General features: G+C 46.8%; 2 protein-coding genes across 2 annotated transcripts; one reads left to right on the top strand and one right to left on the bottom strand.

Annotated features, from left to right (window-relative positions):
* Positions 1-1,231: 1,231 nt before the first annotated feature.
* LOC119457809 (peptidyl-prolyl cis-trans isomerase FKBP2) lies at positions 1,232-9,561 on the top strand. Its single transcript, XM_037719542.2, has 3 exons — positions 1,232-1,831; positions 2,831-2,913; positions 8,472-9,561. Exons 1-3 carry the CDS (start codon positions 1,536-1,538, stop codon positions 8,531-8,533), a joined length of 441 nt encoding a protein of 146 aa, XP_037575470.1. The 5' UTR covers positions 1,232-1,535; the 3' UTR covers positions 8,534-9,561.
* On the bottom strand, positions 5,599-15,813 carry LOC119457808 (uncharacterized). Its single transcript, XM_037719541.2, has 2 exons — positions 13,401-15,813; positions 5,599-8,797 (listed from the first exon to the last, which is right to left on the bottom strand). The coding sequence occupies exons 1-2, from the start codon at positions 14,245-14,247 to the stop codon at positions 8,505-8,507; spliced, it is 1,140 nt and encodes a 379-aa protein (XP_037575469.1). The 5' UTR covers positions 14,248-15,813; the 3' UTR covers positions 5,599-8,504.
* Positions 15,814-20,569: the final 4,756 nt, after the last annotated feature.

Genomic DNA, 20,569 nt, shown 5'->3' on the forward strand with positions numbered 1-20,569 from the left:
TATCAGTGGACGCGCTCACCGCATACCATGAACCATAGCCTCCTCGATAAAGTTATCGAGGAGGCTATGCATGAACAGACGGCGCGCTACTCTGGCGCCATCTCGTAGCGGTCGTCGCCGCATAACATGTCTTGCGCGGCTCTACGCTTTTCTTCCTCCGCCGCATGGTTCCGCTGCGCCGCCCTCCTCGTGCTCTCTTCGCTATCGCTGTCTTTCATTGGCGCTGAGCCGTGCTCCCTCAAGGGCTGCAGAAGATAGCGTCAACCTTTCCCTTTCCACACGAACCACTTACTACTACTACAGTCCCAACTGCGTTCGCTCTTTCATCCGCTGTGCTCGTTCGCCCGGTTACGCCAAGGGACGCCGATGCTAAACGCAGGAACGGGCGCTTAAGAGCTGGGCTCTTAAAGGAATGTTCAGTAGTTGAATGGCTGATAATGGAATGTAGTGTACCAGCTAGTCTGTCCTGGCATCTGTTCGATCACAGGGCACATGACCACGGTTACATCGCACGCTTACAGTAGCTTGGCATTACCGTTTCTCCCTAACTGCACACGGTGTATTCGGGAGGAAGTATGTAATACGTTAGGCAGTCTGGGTAGAAATTGTTACTCGTGGTATGCTGGTGACTATGACGTACTGGACATACAGCGAATGGAACTTTGTAATTCGCATTTCTTCCGTTTGCAGCTGTAAAAGGGTGGGGATGCGTTAGTCAGCGGCAAGCAGAAATTCTCGAGTTGAATTGTTGTTTCTCAGGTGGGTTTCCATTACAATTGTTCTGCAGAACTTCGGTATTTCGAACTTTACTGTGTGCTGAATGCACCGAAATTGTACGTTGCCAAGCGCAGAGAGGGGAAAACGGCCCCTTAGTTGGCCAATCGTTTTAGCAGCTTCGTTAATTACGGGCGTTGACACCTACGCTGTCTCTAACATCAAATTTCGTACACTTTTAGCTGGAAACTTTATGATCTTGCACATTTTCAGCGTTTTATGACTGATACATCGTTCCATGGAGGATCGTTATAGTGTAGTTGATATTCGTATCGCCTGCGACAGTTCAAAAGGTAATCTACAAATTGTACAGTCTGAATTAAGTTTAGAAGCTGTCTTTTTCTTGAAGAAAGGCGTAATTTTGTATTGGGAACTTGAAATACTGCTTAATAATAACTGACTACTAGCGCCACTGCCGCACTTGGGCGTTCTTTGAAATTGGCACAGTGCCAGCTGGCAAGCGCTCGGAAAACGCGACGAGGTTGACGCCGGTGAGAGGTTCCATGGAGCCGTGTATTTTACAACGTGTGTGGAGACATTGAAAGAAAAGTTGGTGTTCTTAGTCGTTCTTAGCCCGCGTTTTGTAACGTACTACTTAATTCTTGCCGCTTTGCGACACTTTTCTCGCTGTTCTACGAAGCCCCGTGCGAGCAGAGAAAGTCCAGACGCGCACCGCTCTCGGCGCATTCGCAAAGTGCTGCCTTGATGCCAAGCTTATTGATTCGTTGAAGAAAAACGTTTGTCGTGCGAAAGTTACAGAAATGGTTCGCTTGGGCCTGGTAGCGTGGTTCGCCGTAGTAGCTGCGAGCAGCGCAGTGTCGGCGACGTCAGAGTCCAGCAGCAGCGGCGGCAACAGCAAGCGGCTGCAGATCGGCGTCAAGCGACGCGTCGAAAAGTGCGAAGCTCGGTCGCGCAAGGGTGACGTGCTGCACATGCACTACCGCGGCACTCTCGAGGACGGCACTGAATTCGACAGCAGCTACAACCGCGGCGAGCCGCTCACCTTCACGCTTGGCTCGGGGCAGGTCATCCGAGGTTGGGACCAGGGACTGCTGGCGTGAGCGTTCTGTTTATTTATTTATTTATTTTTATTTATTTTTTTGCGTACTCGAGTGTTGCGCTGCTCAGGGAGAATCGGTATTAATGATTAGGATTGTTCACTCTGAATACTTGTCACTACTTGTTGCTGGGCGAGTTGGTTCACACTTAGTTACAGTGCAAGAAAGGCGTGAAACGATGTGAAGAACTCGCAGGGTATGTAAAAGTGTCTTTTTCTTGTCTATTCCCGGAAATGCGGTTGTACAACAATTTATGTGAACATTAAAAACCCCAGGTAGACAGTTAATTCAGAGCATCCTACTGCACCTTCTCACATAGCCCCATATTTGGTTTGGAACATTAAGCAAATTGTTTGGTTTGGAACATTAAGCAAATTGTTTGGTTTGGAGCATCACGTTTCTTTCTTTAACATATATCTGAAATCTCGAGCAACTCTGAATTGTCAGGGGCATCAGTTAACTATCTCTCTGTCAATAGCAAATTTAGCAAATATGGCATAAAACTGGAGCGTTACGTGAGCTGATGCCGATGTCTTACATTGGATGTTCTCTCATGTTTTGTCATTCCTTCAGATTGTTTCATATCTTTTACGCCATAACCGAGCATCTAAGTCACTCGTTTTTTTTTGCAACAGCTGGAACGTTTCTATATAGCAAAAACATTGGAGGCATGACACTTCAAACACATATCTATAAGATCATTTGCAGGCCTTCATGTCCAAATGTATTCTGATATTGGTGTTGGAATATTGATGAGGTATTTTCCCCAGCAGTGAAGACACTTGGACACGAGGCCTCTTGCTTTGGTTGTCAAGAGGAACCCACCGCAGATTTAAATGCGACATTATCAATGTTGTAAATTCTTCACTGACTAAGTTTGGCCATGAGAACTGCAGACTTTACTAAAGTAAAAGCGGCACATTTAGTTCCTTTCTTTTTTGTACAACTGATGATGCTTACCACTTTTTCAAATTGAAAATCTAGGCATTGCTTTTCAGAATGTGTGTGGGAGAGAAACGCAAGCTGGTGATACCACCTGACCTGGCGTACGGTTCCCGAGGTGCACCGCCCACTATTCCAGGTGAGCGCACCACGTTGCCGTTTCTGCGGCTGCAACAAGGAAAAGTGAATTGTTGCAGCACAAGTGGACGAGGCAATAAAGGCACTTGTATGATGTATGCTAGCTCTCTGAATGTCATATACATGCCTTTGTTGTGCTATCTGTAGACCAGAATCTTTTATTCTTGAACCTACGCGTGGAGCAAGCATACTTAATCTCGTCCTCTGTCACCATCTATTGGCATGGCCCATGTAGAGACTGGGGGTTTGTGACGGGAAGGATTCCAGGCTGAGTGGCATCCTTGTCGTTTGTTCACGAGTTACCCCAGTCCCTACAAAAAAGATGGCTGCCACCTATGGGTACTCATAATCCATGTCTATCTTTGCTAGATGTTTTTAATATATTATACACATTTTTTTTAAATTGCCTGTTGCAAATAGCTTATGCATGCTTTTGTTGTTCGATCTATATACACTGGGCGTTTTCTTAAGACTAGAGAATTTTTTTTAAATTGCATATGGCCAATGGCCCAATTCTAGTTCTTGAGCTGGATTACTTGTTAGAGGCGGACATTACTTTCAAGTAATTAATTGCAAGTAATGAATAATCAAGTAATTTACAAAGTTCCACAGCTTTTGTGCAAAGGACAAGCTGAGTTTGTCCGCACGTTTCTGACAAAAACCGCCAAGGACGAGCTCAGCTCCTCGATGATACTTTTTGTTTTCTAGCAATGCCACGGACGAGGTGGTTTTTGTCTCAGTCCTTTGTTGTGCTTCTGGGAGATGGCAGCACACAAAAGTCTTGTGGGCCGTGCATGCAGGAGTAAGTTTATTTTGGCTTTAGAAGTAAAACGTGTTGGCAACTTAGGTCTGTACCCAATGCGGTAGCTGTGTGGTTACGGTGCTGCAATGCTAAGCATGAGGTTGCAGGATGTAACCTTGGCCATGGTGGCTGCATTTCGATGAGGGTGAAATGCAAAAATGCCCGTGCAACGTGCCTTAGGTGCACGTTAAAGAACCTCACGTGGTCAAAATTAATCCGGAGACCCCCTCCCCGCTACCACGTGCCTCATAATCGGATCGTGGTTCTGGCACATAAGACACCAGAATTTAACTTTTTCGATTAACTGGGGTCTTTAAATAATTTGGCCATTTTCGGTCCGAATTCGGTCTAATAAGCATGGCACAAAAGGGCTTATGTTTTTAATTACTCTGCAGCACATATTTCAATGTATACGAATTGCAGCACTTAGCACATTATGCACGTAGAGCGAATTCTCATATTGACGCCAGTTACCAGATATTCATTCCCAAAATTTGCAACAAAATACGTTGCCATTGCAATCTTATGGTACTTCGCACGCACTTTTCGGGGGCTTAATATATATCTGTGTATGTTTGTATCTAACCATTTTCCCACCTGTCCGGGTCAATGGGTAGTTCGTGGTCAAATGGGTAGCGCATCAGGCTGCTGTGCTGAGGGAACAAGGCCCGAAACCATCTGAACAACTTGGGTCACTGAGTATGTAGCGATGCGTCTTCCACGCCGTCTTCCAGCGAACCTCTTCCACGCCGACATGGGTCACTGTAGATGCGGGACCAGGTAGCCACCGCTGTTCGTAGAAACTCTTTGACGCCGACTTGGAGTACCGCATATGTGCCACTCGGTCAGTTCTGGTCTTCAGTGAACCTCTTTGATGCCAACAATTTGGGTTACTGGGCAGGGGCCAGTAGGTGTGTGCCGCTCTTCAGTGAGCGGCATGCCTCATACATAACTTGTTTCGGCGGTGACAATACATTGTGTCGCTATATTGATTCAATGCTAAATGCGTTACCCTCGACAGCCATGACGAGATGGGTTCTGCCGCAATTTTTGGCGGCAGCGTCGAGCGGCACATACCTGACGCAAGTTGGCGTCAAAGACGTTCATTGAAGAGTGGTGCACCGTGAAACTTGCGGTAAGCGGCGCTTTTTACTGCAAGTTTGACCTCATGGTCTACAATTACAGTAAACTGCAGTGCATTCTGTAACGTAATAGGTAAGAACCTAATTAGTCACAATATGCTAATTAGTTTATTATGCATTTTGATATCTCATGCAAGAATATCCAGCTCTTAGAGAAACTCGGCTCAAGGACTAGAATTGGTGCTATCTGCTACAGACGATTTCTAAAAATTTTGTGTAGGAAAAAAAAAATGCCTGGTGTATGTACTTCAATACAGAGGATAGGATGTTGTACCCAACAAAACCTCTTTATTCTACCCAATAAGATGGAGTCAGTTCTGCTGCCTTTTAAGGAGTGACAGGCAGGATTTGCAGTTCACATTAAACGCCAACTACAAAAAAAAAAAAAAAAAAAAAGTTGGGTGTGTAAAAAGCCTAGTTTCATATAGCATGGATATAGAGCTACCTCCTTGCGAAATTTTGTGTTTGTGATATGAGTGGATGGTGTCGTGAAGGGCTCACAGAAGTAGACGTTTTTGCTACTAAAACTAAAAAAACACTGCCATTACTACTTGCTGGACCCGGAAAGTGTGATTCCTTGGCCTGACCTCTGTGCGGGTGCCCACGATGCACTAAAAAAAATCTCAAAGTCGATGTGCCGAGACTTACATAATACCGCAAACCACCAGGTGTGTGCTAAGTCTGCTTAGGTGTTATTTAAAGGCTCCTAATGAGAAAGTTAGACAATTACCAGCCCTGCAACTCTTACAACATTGCTTCAGTAGTATTCACTGCTAATTTATTACCAATTTAGCCAAAGTGAAAACAAGCGATAAAAGCTGCCGTGGAGGCACTATCGCAGCAATTTCTTGGGGCGCACGTCACGTACTGTTTCTTGATGATGTCACACGGAAGAAAGGTTTGTAATGCATCATGTAGCTGCAGAAATTTATATAACACAATCTCGTGTACACCATTTCAGCTGCTCCCTTATCAGTGGAGTAGACATCACGCAGGCATTACAGCCTCATGCCTGCAATTTTACCGAGCCCCATTTTGGCATAGGCAACATGCCCAAGAGGGAGGTCAGCACGATAAAGTGAATTTGTGTGCTTGGCAAATGATTAATCCCATAAGCAGGCTTTCTTAATGCATCTGTACTCTGTTTCATACTTAGCAGGCAACAGTACAGAGGTTAGATTGACTCCTCTCGCAGTCACGACCCAAAAATAGTGCGTCCAATATAAAAGATGGTGATAGGTATGCCTCATGTAATTCAATGTAACTTTATATCTCATACTTTTATGTAACATAATATGAAATATTTACTACTTAAAAGGCATCACAAATCTGAGCTTATTTACCACCAAACAAGCGGAATGACACGTTTTTGTGACCATCGGCCACAGCACACCTCTTGCACTCGCAACAAAAACAGTGGAATCTCGTTGATGGGAGCTGGAAAATAAAATGTGTCGTCTGAAAATCGTATTATCCGAAAATAATCATATATAAGAAAAAACGTATTATCCTGAAAAATGTAATATGTAGGATCATATCAACGAGATTCCACTGTACATTGCATACTAGAAGCACAGAGCTGCAGAAAGAATACAGTCGAACTCGGATATATCAAACCCACATATAACGAATTATTGTGTATAACGAACAACAGTTAGATCCCCTAGAAAATATTTGTATACAAATTTTATTTTATGTATCAAAATACCTGCATATCGAACTTTTTTGTAATCCCCTTCAGATTCACTATATCCGGGTTTGATTATGCTTAATTTGACGTAGGCTTACAACCACAAATTGTAGTTGTATATGAAGTAGTTACTCTGTAGGACGCAACAACTACCCAGTGAAATGCGCAGGATGAGACTTTCTATAATCGTGCCACTTGCATAGCTTCCGCAGCATCGCCTGCCATGTATGAAATGCAGTGTAACTTTCCCCTGCCAAGATTGCCGACCTCTTACTAGTGGCACCGTTAAATTCGATGGGTGCGCTTTTAAATCGTCTTAAAAGGGTGACCGAGATAATTGCATTAGTTTGCACGCTGGCCCACCATCTTGGCTCGGTTAGACGAGATGTCCAAAGAAGCCTTCTTGTGGATTTTGCATTTTCATCTACAGTAACATGCTGCCCAAACCACAACAAGAGGAGGAGAGTTTGTTATGCAGTACAACATTTGTAGTATGTGTCCTGATGAAAAAAGAGTGGTTACGAAATGATAAGGTAGAATGCCGTTGCAAGCTTCCTTTCTTTAACATGTGAATATTGCTTGCTGTTTCTACGGCTTCATGCCTGTGGTGCAGCTGCAAGGGCTTGATGCCCTAATCAGGCGGTGAGCACTCAAACCATAGCACGACATTTCTGCTCCTCAGTCACGATAGAGTGGAAGACTCGGTTGTGAGGACGTCTTGGAGTGCACAGTGCTTTTGTGATACATTCAAAGCACAGTTTATAAAACAATGTTGTTGCTGGAGTACACAATTGCACAAACTATGTTTAACAGTTCATCACGTCAGCAATAAACCATTTGGGCTAAATGAATTATACTTTGTTCTCACAGGGCACTTTCAATTACGAATGAGTCTCATCAAAGAGTCGAATTTCTCGATCACAACTCGCTCCCTTCCGCAGCTTGCTCAAAGGAGCCAATCGCGATAGAGAATTTCTATCTCGACTGGGTTCAATCGCACTCAAGTGCCCCGTGTGACTGGGGTACTAATAACAGCGAAGTCTTCCGGGATGTTCAAGTCCAGTGCATTTCCCAGCACTCCAGCACTCTACTTTGTGGTCCTTTTGAACTGATGACGCTTGAAACAAGCTGCATTTTAGCTAAGCCCTGCCATTTACACAGCAAGAGGAGGAGGCAGGGGGGTGAACACTGTAAAAATTATGTTTCATTCACTTGCTGTGGCTGAACTCTTTAAAGCAGCATGGCTCAGTGTTGTCTGCTTTCTTTCCTCATCTGCAGAAGGATGCAGAAGCATTATGTTATGCATATCGTTACTTGTACACTGTGTAACTGACATAGCAAATGCAGAGTATTGCGCAGCACACTTCCGAGAATCATCTCATGCGAAGTGGTATCGTGGCTAGGACATGTTTTAGACCCTGGTGCAAACACAAGCACACAAGCGTAACTAGATGGCCTCGGTAGCGAGCGCTAGCACGAACTAGTAAAAGGAGCCGCACCCTGTAAACATGGAGAACTTTGAGTGTTTGTTGAATCATGCCACACTTTGCTTCTTTGTACACCTGATTGGGGCGTGGGTGTAGTGGTGAGTGTAGTGTGCATCCACTGCTTGTAAAGCATCACAGGCGTAGCCTCCATGTGGATCACTTAGACTCACTGATGATGGCGTGGAGGTATGAGCCGCTTGCCAGCTGCTCATTCTGGCTACTTGTACATCCACACTAGTTTGTTTTTTTTCCACAAGTATTGCTAATCTCTGTGTTTCTTCCACCACATTGCTCCTGTAATTTCAGTCGCCTGCCTTTTCCTATCTAACATAGAGCAAAGCAGTCGTTTACGACATTCTCAGCTGGCTGCAGCAGCTAGGCACGAGCTCGTGCAGACGCTGCACGAGCAGCGTCTCAAGCTTTCGTCTCAAAACGCAGGTGACGCAACACTGACGTTTGAGGTGGAGCTAGTCAAGATAGACCGGAAGACGGAGCTGTGAGGAGCTCCGCCAGAAAAGCGATGTCGAACGCCACGCCCTGTCCGTCGATGGAGACACCTCGTGTGAGAACATTGTTGGCTGCGTACAGACTTTGCAGTAGCAGGAACGTTCCAATGGCCAGCAGTGCAAATGCCGGCACGTCGTCCTGGAGCCACTCGTCGACGAGCATCCAAATCCCTCGCCAGACAGACACGCAGGCGTAGGTTGCTGCCAGGTGCCAGAGCTCCTCGAATAGACGTTGCACCCAGCACAGGCCACTTGCCACTGATAAAGAAAAAGCGGTGATGGGATTTTTTTTTCTGGTGCATGACCGCATTAAGACGCCCAGAAACCTCCATAATCAATAATTCCATCCTTCGTATAGAATAATTCATCGTGAGGGGCTTATTGGATATGGAAGTTGAGGGGCATACAGGTTTTTGTTAAGAAAAGTCAAGAGATCAGAAGAAAGGTGAGGTGTTGTGATGCAATACAGGTGCCTAATTATGAGCTAAGCTTTCAGTAGGAAATGTCAGCTGTGCTTACTTTTCTGGTCTCTTCACTGCAAGTGCACAAAAGCCATAGTATTTGCTGTGCGCTTACTGCCAGGTTCCTGTGATCCTTGAAGTCAGGGTCAGGCACCTTTTTTTTTTTTTTTTTTTGCATTTTCTGCAAAAGTCGGCGCCCAGATTCTGTTCACGTAATTCCCATTCTTCTTTTTCTTGTACTTTTCGCGTCATTTCTGTCATTTGGGACGTAGCTGCACCCCTGGCCAAGTTTCATCGCTGCATGCTAAGATTGTCACTGCTGGTGGTGGAATTAGGCTTTTAATGGGACACTTCGGAAAGAGTATGTGGTGGTTTAACGAGGCAGAATGAGCACATTCGCACTGGTTGTACATTTCTTGCTTGTGAGTTCCTTATTTTTTTGAACCTTCCTTGCAGTATTGTTCTTTGTTAAAACATGCCCAACCTTTTGTGTGTTTTTAGTTTGTCATTGATATTTTGTGATATTGAGGGATGCTAAAATAAATATACCTGTTAGATTTAGAGGGTGATCATGGCTTGCTTTTTATTTAGCTTATCAGGGCCAGTATATTGTAGCGATGCCTTATGACTTGTTATATACTAGTCTTATCATCCACCGCTCACGGCCAGCTGATCCTGTTGATAACGCAAGCGGACCGGCGCTCTGACCACTGACAAAGCACGATAAGGGCGAAAAGGCATTAGCACCGGAAAGGCATCGCTACAAAATACCGGCCCAGTATAGCGATCCTTAGTGAGAAGTTGATTTTAAACCACTGGTAGTGGTCGTGCCAGTTACTGTCCATGTTCACCAGCGGACATAATTTGTTAATGAAATTGTACAAAACTCTGCCGCTCCAAGACAGTGACTATGCTAAGCAGCTGCAATGCCACACACCCTTACGTGTGAACTACAAACCCCCGTCATATGTCTCAACATAAAAGCAGAAATTCTTAAGTTACCAAGCTTAAATTGCCTAGTGGGACCAACAGCCACTGTGAATTGTGAACACTTGCCATTGTTGTATGCTTACATGTGTTAACACGTTTTGCAAAACATGCAAGGAAGCATTATGCCATCAATGACCACTACAAGCTGTTCAAATGTTCTGGAATTAGCGATGGCACTGTTATCGGGCAGGGAGCTTTAGTGAATGTGGGTGATGTGTTGGCGTAATTTGCGAAATTTATATTTTGTATTAAAGGGCAGAGCAGGACATATCAGGGGTGAACGTGCCACGATGGTACAGTGGCTACATTGTTCATTCTGTTGTTGAGCACATGGTCGTGGGTTCGATTCCCAACTGTGGCAGCTGTGTTCTGACAGGAGCTGAATGCAAAACAGATCATGGACTCGGCATTGGGTGCATGCTAACACCAGGGGGTCGGAATTAGTCTGCCCCCCCCCCCCCATTGCAGCATCTATCATAGTCTTTGTGTTGCTATAGAACAATAAACCCTGCCAACCAATCAATTAGATGAGCAATGACTCAGGCTGCTACATTATATCCGGCCTGTCTGTCAGCAGAGGGTTTTAGATACTTTTTACCGCGAAAAACTTCTGTGATTACTTAGTTGCTTAGCGGCCATCGGAAAGAATATGAGAAATTTAAGCTAATGTGCCATAAAATTTTACGAATGGCTTCAAAACAATATTACAGTAGCATCCAGTAATAGCACAACCAGCAGCAAAATTAAAGAGAAGAATGTGCAGAAAAGCATAGCATAGTTTTGTGTGTCAACAATCCTCCCACATCAAAATTTGGCTGTTTGACGTGGGAAGTGGTGCTGCAGCAGCCCATGTTTGTTGCAATTTCACGTTGTCTTGTGTGAGCTGGCCGATCACACGGCTTTTTGAATCTGTGGCAATATTGTTATGCGGGTAAGGGGAACGAAGAGGGCCATATAAGCTGGAAGATGGCAACCAGCAGAGCAATTAAAATGTATTTGCAGCAGCCCTATGTTATCTGTACAGTACAGTACAGAGTCTGTACAGAAGTACAGATCATTAGAAGAAAATTTACAGGAGGAACAAAAATGGGTTGGAGTTCATACAGCAGGCATTAGCAAATCCTGACTGGGAGCTTAGCACTGTCGTTGAAACGAAAAGTGCACAATCATTGCATTCTACTGGTGCTACCATATGGGGCAGAAACTTGGAGGTTAACAAAGAAGCTCGAGAACAAGTTGAGGACTGCACAAAGAGCGATGTAACGGAAAATGTTAGGGGTAATGTTAAGAGACGGGAAAAGAGCAGTGTTGATCAGAGAGCAAACAGGGATAGCCGACATTCTAGTTAACATTAAGAGCAAAAAATGGAGCTGGGCAGGCCATGTAATGCATAGGGTAGATAACTGGTGGAGCATCTCTCTGTCACCCCCACTGGGCTTAGCAGCTGCGTGCACCTGCCGGCCTTGGTGGCCGTTGCTGCTTCCTCAGTCTCTCGTCACGCAGAACGTTGGTGGCGTGCGGGTTTGGCACCGCAGGGCCAAACCCGCACCAACGTTCTGCGCCACCACAGTGGCCTTGCTGGCTCAGGCAGCACGTACCACTGTGGTACATTACTCGCAGCGCAAAACTCGGAGGACTGCTCAGTGGCACTCAATTGGACATTAATGCTTTCGCATTCTCAACTCGTAAAAAGTGCTTAGGCGTCCTTGGATTTTCTTAAGAGTTACAGAATGAGTGCTAAGGGAAGGGAAGTGCAGTCGAGGACAGCAGAAAACTAGGTGGGGTGATGAAATTAGGAAATTTGCAGGTGCAAGGTGGAATCAGCTAGCGCAAGACAGGGATAATTGGAAATCACCGCGAGAGAGAGGCCTTCGTCCTGCAGTGGACTTGAAAATAGGCTATTGCTGATGATGATGAGGCATGTAATGCATTATTTGTTTTGAAGATTGTGACCCTCTCCCACATTGGCTTTTAAAAGCCACTTTAAGAGAATTCGACGAAAGCCCGCCTGGGCGGGTTGAAACATGCCAAAACATGAAACATTTGCCGCTGTTCACTAGAAATATTGAAGGCAGCGGTTATAAGTAGGGCTCTGTGTTTTCAGAGTTTGTTTTTCTTGAAATTCGGAGGGTGTTTTGGGGAGTTTATTTTGTGGCGAAAATTTTGAGTTTATCGGAGTTTATTTCTCGTAAATCCCCAATTCTCCGAAATTCAGAGTTAAATTTTGCATTATTCTCAATACTCCAAAATGTTAAATGAAATGATATTTGAACACGATAACATCAGAACACACGAAGCGTATTTTTGTTGTCTGGAAGGTTTGAACGCACAAACGCATACACACAAGCACAAATACTTGAATACAAAACATCTATGTTTGTGCGTATTACAACCTTAAAGCTTGGTGTAATAGACGCAATCGTACTTTACGAGGTTGCTGTCATTGATGGAAGCACGCTCCTTTTGATTGATGATTCTCAGCTTTGAAAATGCCCTTTCAATATTTGCGCTTGAAGACTCGGCGCGCAACGAGAAAGCACTGGCCACTAGACAATGTGAAGTCTCCAAAGTGACAGCGGTTCAACAACGTTACTGATTAATTAACTCTGATAGTTCGCAAAATCACTCATGAGTTGGCTCATGTCGTCAGTTTCAAGAAACGCTAACTTAAAAATCAGTGCATAGGTTTTGAACGCGCGGGGTAACTCATGCTTCACGTTTAGATTCACAACTTGAACACTATACCAGAATGATTCACTGGTGTACTGGAGTGCATCTAAAATGTTTCTCTCAACTGTCTGTCTCCACTTTTCAACAACAGTAGCGTAGTATCCATGAAGGTCTGCGACAGTCATTGAGCGGTCATACGTCTCTTGCTCCGTGCGCGACAAGCCCTTTGTTAAATGTGCGATGGGTGTGGTCTAAGAGATAGTGTTGACGTGAGGTAAAGTTTGTCGGCCAAGCTGGCCGATGTGTCAATGACTGCTTAGAACATGCCCTTTCGATATAGAACAAAACAGGGTCGTGTACGTTTGGCCATTAAAATCTGAGTTTATTGGATAAATCAGAATTGTCAAAAATTTTACCGGCGAGTGTTTATCAGATTTATCCGAAACATGGAGCCCTAGTTATAAGGTGAAGGGAATTTAGTACGCCTAGGTAAACCATGTTCTCAAGCACCAGAGCGTTCTCATTCTGGACAATTGTCGTCCAAACAAGATGCACCCTTTGAGCAAAGTAGAGAAGTCTTGCGCACTAAGAAGTGATATATAGCTGCAGTGCATCGACCAGTAATGCCAGTTTATCATGCACCGAGTAATCTGTAGCTAACATTGATGCAAACTGTGCCCCCCCCCCCCCCCCCTGTGGTGTCTGTTTTGCGAGAATCAGTGACTGTTTTTTGGCATTACCGTTCTCGGAGGGTCTGGCTTCTCCGTCCAGCATGGCTTTGGAAACTCCAGCCTCCCCATCCAAGACGTTCACGGGAGCTTTAGTCACCCCGCCTAGGCGGCGCCATAAGAAGCCCGCCGGCGCCTGCGCGACCAGCAGCAACACTCCGGCCGTGGCGCCGGACACCAGCGACGCCATCGGCGACCTCCGCAGCACGTCCAAGAGAGCCCAAAGACCCCTCCATCCGCTAACCAGCAAAGTGTGCAGCACGACCACCGTCAGGGCGCAGTCGGCCACGAACCAGGGCCAGCCGCCTTCGCGATCCGGGTGGCGACCGAGTCTCGTCGGTGCGTCAAAGTAGGCCCACGGCACGTCGCTTCCGAAAGCGAAGGGCGGCGAAGCCGCCATCGTCTTTAGAGACCCCGCCAACGCCAGACCCACGCTACCCAGTACCAGTGAGACCAGCGCCGACGGTAGTGGACCGGCTTCGTCGAGGTACAGATCGTGGAGCAGCCATATGCCGCGCCACTGGGCGATAGTGGCCACCGACAGCAGAGGGGTGTAGAGGCGACCGGCAAACTCCCGCCATGGCCGCCGACGTCGCTGCTGCTGCTGGCCCTTGACGGTGGGGGCGACGTCGTCGTCTCCGATCGAGCCGAGGTTGTGCTGGGCCAGGTGGGCGGCCAGCACGAACGCGTGGCCGATGACGCAGCATAGCCAGCCGCTCAACAGAGGTCGCTGCGGCAGCACGAACCAGTCCAGGAGGAACCAGACGGCGCGCCAGTGGGCGACCACCAGCGGAGTGCACACCAGAAGGCTCAGCAGAGCGTCCCAGGTCGCCACCAGCAGACCGGCTGACGGCGCCATAGCGCGCCGGCACTGTATACACACCCCCCAACCCCCCGCACCACACTCGAGACTTTTTCGCCTTAGTTTGAAAGTGTCTTTTAACGCACCGGCCCGCTTATCGGTGCGCCGACGTAGTAGTCTTATCGGAGCCTCCTTGGGACTGGATAACGCGCAGGGGATGGGAGACACTTAACACATACTTGCGTTGCTGACCTGAGCGCGCGCGCACGTGTTCGTAAATATTTCTTTTGTCTTGCGTGCTGAAGCACGTGTAGGCCACGCTGTGCTGTTGTCGTTCTTCGTAAGCTCGGTGACCTATCGTTCCAAGGAGACGGCGGCAGGAGCCGGGACGTGCCGGGATTTGGTCCAGAAGGTCCGTCGAGTATCCGCGGCAGTGGTACATACGTATATCTGGAGAACTCTCGCGCGTGCGATATGTGTTATGGATGCAGCTGAAGATTCCTCGGGCGACATTTCTTCGATAAGGGTTTGGAAAGCAAAAGTGGTGACGTAACCGCGAGGACGACTCGTCGCGGCGAGGTTCTGCGGTTCGCAGCGAAGTAGTCGCCTTCCCCCTCACGACAAAAGCCGCACGATGTGCGATATGCGTTATTTTCCCATGCCGATTAGGAACTCTCGGCCATGCCACTGTGGACTCTGTGCGTATGCCTGTGCTACAGTTTCTTTGAATAGTCGAAGGTTAAAAACGACCGACGATCGGCTCTTTGTTCGCGCCTTCTGAGCAGTTTCGGTACTTGCTTCGATAGAGCGAACGTACTCACGCCGTTCTTCTTTCGTTGTATATATCCGGTGAACGAAATGTTCCGGTAGGCGGTGCTTGCGAAGTTTTTTATCGTCTTACGACCGTCTTGGGCGGGAACGCGGGGTGCGGATCCTGCGGCAAGTCGACGTCCCGTCGGCGTCGTAGTTGATCACTTCTGCCGAGCGACCAGGCGCCCTTATCGACACCACAAACATCCTTCATCGCTATAATAAGCGGTGCCGTGCTTCTATGGTTCAAAATTAGTCACCCTTATAACTTCAGAACGCTCTGCACTTACTACGTTCGGCGTAGAAACCAGGCCAGCGGTGTGATGTGTAGCCATCGGTAACAGCTGCGGCCCGCGCGCCATTTTGCTACCGTTCTATACTTCCGCGGGCTGAACTTCCGCGCGCCTCCGTATAACGCGCCCACTTCGTGTTTCACTTATGTTGATTTTGCTCTCGCAGTCTAACCGATATTTCTAACATTATCGCAGTATTTAAAAAAATGTTTCTGTACCCCTTTCGATGAAGTAATCGCTATAACCGCAGTCGCACCACATGCTTCCTTTGTTTTCAGTTGTGGAAATTTTGCTCGAGGTGTTTGACAGGCAAACAGCGCTTCAGAGGTCGAGGAAGTCTAAGGTCGTGGAAACGGTGGGACAGCGCTTCAGATGTCGTGCAAGAATAAGCTTTTTCTTTTTCATTTTATTTTTCACTGCGAGCATATTAGTCAACTCGAAATGTCGAAAGTAAAGCACACGATAAAAAAAAAAAAATGTTGCACCCTTTGCGGCTTACCTTGACCCCCAGAAATAATTGCCGTTAATATTGCGTACAATTTTTAACATTCTGCGCTCGCATACTGTCCTCTCCGATGACCGCTGGGTCATGCCCATACGCGTTATGACGCTCGTGAACAGGAAGAAAGTAAATGCGCGCATGATAGGCGACGGCTCATTGTTGGGCGACGAGATAAGCCTCAAAAGGGGTGCAAGCTCTTTTTTTTTCTTTTTTTTTTTTTTTGGGGGGGGGGGTGCGTATAAAACGCTCTAAATAGAATTAGCTTACGTTACTTATGGCTTATATTGTCCTAAAAAAATAATCGTTATCTGTTTGCTTGTGTTCTCACAGCTATCTATCTGTTAGCTGTTTGCCTGCGTTTTCCTTTTCTTGAAAACTCTCCAGAGCTCGCTATATTTTCCCATCAAGAATGCTATATGACGCTGATAACGTGTGTGCCGTTCGTGATTTGCAAGTGCCGGTCGCGCAGCGTACATATGACGATTATTGCCCGAGGACAAGATAAGTCCTAAGGGTGAAAACGTTTCTTGAAGCGTTTCACCCCCTTATTAGCATGTAGAAGGTGTAGTTCACGGCGTATATCACTGTCTGAAGTACTCTGAAAATGACCAGACTATATCCTTACTAAAATAAGAATCAGTGCGGTACATGCGAGACAATTACGTTTGACAATTTGAGTTTCCGGATCCTTGATTTAAACCGCATTCGCCGAAGTGTTCGGGAGCTGACTCAACACACGTTTTGCTCATCTTCGCAGAGCAATTGACGGCGGTCCGGAGCAGACCACCAGCAGTGGCGCTGCGTACGTACATACATACATACATACATACATACATACATACATACATACATACATACATACATACATACATACATACATACATACTTTGACACTCCTGTCCCATTTATTTATCGACACTCCTGTCCCTATCGACGTGGGAGCGGCCCGCTACGGGCTGATGCACGTTCCGAAGGACCTTAATAAAGTGTTACCATACCATACTCCTGTAACTGAAATGACAGGAATGTCATTTATGTGACACTCCTGTCCCGTTAATTTATCGATATAGCGTTCTAAATTTGTCAAGCACCTGCGTTTACAAACGGCAGGAAGGTCGCATACAGTTATACGAACCATTTCCCTCAACGCCTCGCGCTCGCCTGCCGTTAATTGCAGCTGCGCGTGCCGGATGTGAAGTGGCAGGCGGCGTCCCACGGCCTGAATATACGCCACCGCCGTGCGCGCGCGTCCGCATCACGCTTGCTGGAAATACAGCGGGACGCCTTTATAACGAAGTTCTTGGGGACCTACGAAATCATTCGTTGTATAGGTAACTTCGTTGTAAAGGTCGCGCGCACTGCATAGCTGATAGAACCGATGCAGAATTATTCCTTCGTTGTACAGGTCATTTCGCTATATAGATGTGTATAGATGCCACTGTATAGACAGTTTTTATGGGCGAGGAGGAACGTAGCCTCGAACCACTGCGCCGCGCCGCTCGCCTCCTCGCACTGTTATGTGCGGACCACCGTTTCTCACAGCGGCAGCTTGGAACGGTAGCGGTGTCATTGCGAATTAGTGCGGCTATAACGTGTTCCAACTGTTGTCACCAGAGTGATATCTTTATTAGAGTTCAAGGCTAGACATACAAAAATAACACGTTGCGCGTCACCCGCCGTGGTTGCTCAGTGGCTATGGTGTTAGGCTGCTGAGCACGAGGTCGCGGGATTGAATCCCGGCCCCGGCGGCCGCATTTCGATGGGGGCGAGGTGCGAAAACACCCGTGTACTTAGATTTAGGTGCACGTTAAAGAAACCAAGGTGGTCCAAATTTCTGGAGTCCCCCACTACGGCGTGCCTCATAATCAGATCGTGGTTTTGGCACGTAAAACCCCACAATAAAAAACGAAAAACAAAAAACGTTGCGTGTGTGTTACGTATCGACAATGTTCCGACTTGACTCGCCTCCTGTTTCAATCGCGGGTAGAACTGTGCCAGCACCTCTAGGCCCGTCGCCGTTCGATACTGCGGCTATATCGAAGCTCAAAGCTTAGTAACGACACGCTAAGAAGTTTCCCAATCGCAAAAACTTGACACCACTCTTTAAAAAGTCGCAGTTTCGCCCGAAAAGCGAAGCATCGATTCCGATAGGAAATTAGTAGAGAGCTATACGAAACAATTGGATAGTAGTTTAATGGGTAACCATTCTTATAAAGTGGTAACCATTCGCTTACTAACTAAATAGACAAGCACGGTATCATGCGGTTACAGGTGAACATGAGCACATCTCGCTCGATGACCCGGAAACTCTGTGGAAACACCGGGGAAAGCGCGCCAGCAGCAGCGGGTAAATTGACCTTCGCGCTGTCCCTCGTCTCGCTTCTAACGCGAACCAAACGTCGAAGGCACAGCGCGTAGAAAGCTACCGGCACTCGGCGCATGTACTTTTTGCACATAGCAGATCGCTTTCAAGATACGGCGTCCGCGCAGCCGCGCTGTGAGCAGCCGCCGACGGATCAGAACGCACCTCTCCGTCGCCTCGCCACCGTGCTTCGCGCGCGAAAGAGCGAAAGAAGACCGCGCGCTTCCGGCCTGCCTTCCTTCCTCGCGTGCGCTACATCATTGCCGGCTCACACTCGTATGCTTTCACTCACGCACACTGCGTACGACGCGCGGCGAAGATTTTATCGCCGTTGGACTTAATACGGAACCTCACGGCGACGGCAGAAATTCACTAGGAGTGTCCATATAATTGATCGCAATAAAATTCAGAGCCCTTCCCATGTCGAGAAAATGGGGGTAAGCGAAGCTTGTGGCAAGACGACACCTGTCGCAGGCGTTCCGCTTCGTTTGCTCTAAACGTAAAGGGTCGGCGGCTCTTCGCTGACGTTTCGCCTCAACATCGCGCTCCCGCAAATCGGGGTCCGCGGCTCTCTGCTGACGTTTCGCCTGGGCTTCGGAAGCCCTCAAGCTAGAATCGGACGACAAGCTTCGCTTACCCCCATTTTCTCGACAGGCGAAGGGCTGATTATTTTCTCTCTATAAGTCCCACGTGTGACAAGGGTATAGTTCAAGGGCGCGTTACAGGTCCCCGAGCCCACAGGGGTATATGCCATTGAGCTTGAACCCTTTCTGTACCATCAGCAAGATCGGCCCACTTTTCAGCTTGACACCACCACCACCGCCGCCGATACTTGTGAGCCTATAAAGCTTCGCTTAAAACGCGAAATCTTGCCACTCGTCAACAGCACGCTCGCCATGCAGCCTACAGCGCGATCCCACATACCAGCATGGCGCCGGTCGATAGACTGCGCTGTGATCGCGATATGACGACGTCCTCAATGAAACGGTATATAGTGGACCAGTTTGGCGTATGGATAGTTTTGTAAACGGCAAGACGCAAACGGCTTGCGTACGTTCAATGGACACCGAAGATGAACTCAGACTAAGACAAGGATATCACGTATTGCCTAGTGATCTAGATTTTCATCTATAGCTGGGCTATTCTTAGCAAACAGGTTGTCCCAGCTAACTTTATCGAAGCTGTTCCACGGGGAAAAAAAAAAAAGAAAACATGGTGTAAAATACAATTATAAGACCTACGGTGTACGACCGAACGCCGCATAGGTCTTAAAATCGTGTCTGCACCGTGTTTTTGCAATCTTTTTGTTATAATAATAATAATTATTATTATTATTTTCATTATTATTATTTTCCATTGAACAGCTTGGCTAAATTTAGCTGGGACGCCCTATATATATATATATATATATATATATATATACCGTTACAAACAAAATATTTTGAACAACAGCATGAAAATTTCAAAGGTACCAAATTTTACGCAAAGCGTTAGAACAAATGTTAACCGTGCAAACTTTGCAGTCAGAGTATCGCCACTTTATTTTGTTTTCGTTTTGTTTATATTTCATAAGCGTGACGAAATAAGGCGTGAACGCTTGTCCTCGTCGCGTCTTTCCGTGCCCTGTGGCTTGCATTTGCGTTATAATCAAGGACATTTAATTATTTATTTGTTCATATGTCGCAATGGCTTTCTGTATTTCAGGGTTAGTTTTTATTCCAATTCCTAGTGTAGTGTAGAAGGGGTCGACCAGCCCATGCGAGAGCGGCGGAACTGAGTCTGCATAAAGTGGGAGATCAAAGACTGCGATGAAGATGTGCCTCAGCCAACAATCCGGGAACCCACATTCCTTTCCCACCTAATCCCCAACAGTGGCCTAGAGCCGTCCCCTTCCAAAAAATAAAGGCTTTATTCATTCATTCATTCATTTGTTCATACGGTACGTTAAAAAAAAAAGAAAAGAAAGAAAGAAACGCAAAACATCTTATACTTTCTGTATTGCCTGTGCGCGGAGCCTTGGCGTCATACACTATTGGGATGTCGGCCTGTATTTGCAGGGAAAAAAAAGAAAGGAAAAAAAAAAAAAAAAAACGGACGGGGGGTGGGGTATTGCAACGCCCATCAGCGGTGCTTTATCGCGTTCGGCTTTTTGTCAGCATAAACGCATGCTTTGCGATAAGGACACATTGTCCCGTTGGCGCGACATAGGAGAGCTTTTTCTTGCGGCAGAAGATAAGGATGCACACAAAGGTAAAAACACGAGGGTGCGTCCGTGTGTGTATTTACCTTCGTCAAGAATGAACAGATTCACGGAGTTTCCTTGAAGCTCTTATGCGCACATTAGGCGCTATATTTCTGCCATTCTATAGCGTGACGTCACCATGGCTTCGGGCCTCCAGACGTTTCTGAATG

Source organism: Dermacentor silvarum, chromosome 7 (assembly GCF_013339745.2).
Source record: "Dermacentor silvarum isolate Dsil-2018 chromosome 7, BIME_Dsil_1.4, whole genome shotgun sequence".
In the NCBI taxonomy this organism is placed as follows: domain Eukaryota; kingdom Metazoa; phylum Arthropoda; class Arachnida; order Ixodida; family Ixodidae; genus Dermacentor; species Dermacentor silvarum.

Excerpts from the sequence above, each read along its gene's own strand:
- LOC119457809 (XM_037719542.2), top strand. The coding sequence starts at position 1,536 with ATGGTTCGCTTGGGCCTGGTAGCGTGGTTCGCCGTAGTAGCTGCGAGC. Across the intron at positions 1,832-2,830 it reads TGGGACCAGGGACTGCTGGC|AATGTGTGTGGGAGAGAAAC; the intron begins GTGAGCGTTCTG and ends ATTGCTTTTCAG. Across the intron at positions 2,914-8,471 it reads TGCACCGCCCACTATTCCAG|GTGACGCAACACTGACGTTT; the intron begins GTGAGCGCACCA and ends CTCAAAACGCAG.
- LOC119457808 (XM_037719541.2), bottom strand. The coding sequence starts at position 14,247 with ATGGCGCCGTCAGCCGGTCTGCTGGTGGCGACCTGGGACGCTCTGCTG. Across the intron at positions 8,798-13,400 it reads AGCCAGACCCTCCGAGAACG|TGGCAAGTGGCCTGTGCTGG; the intron begins GTAATGCCAAAA and ends TTTCTTTATCAG.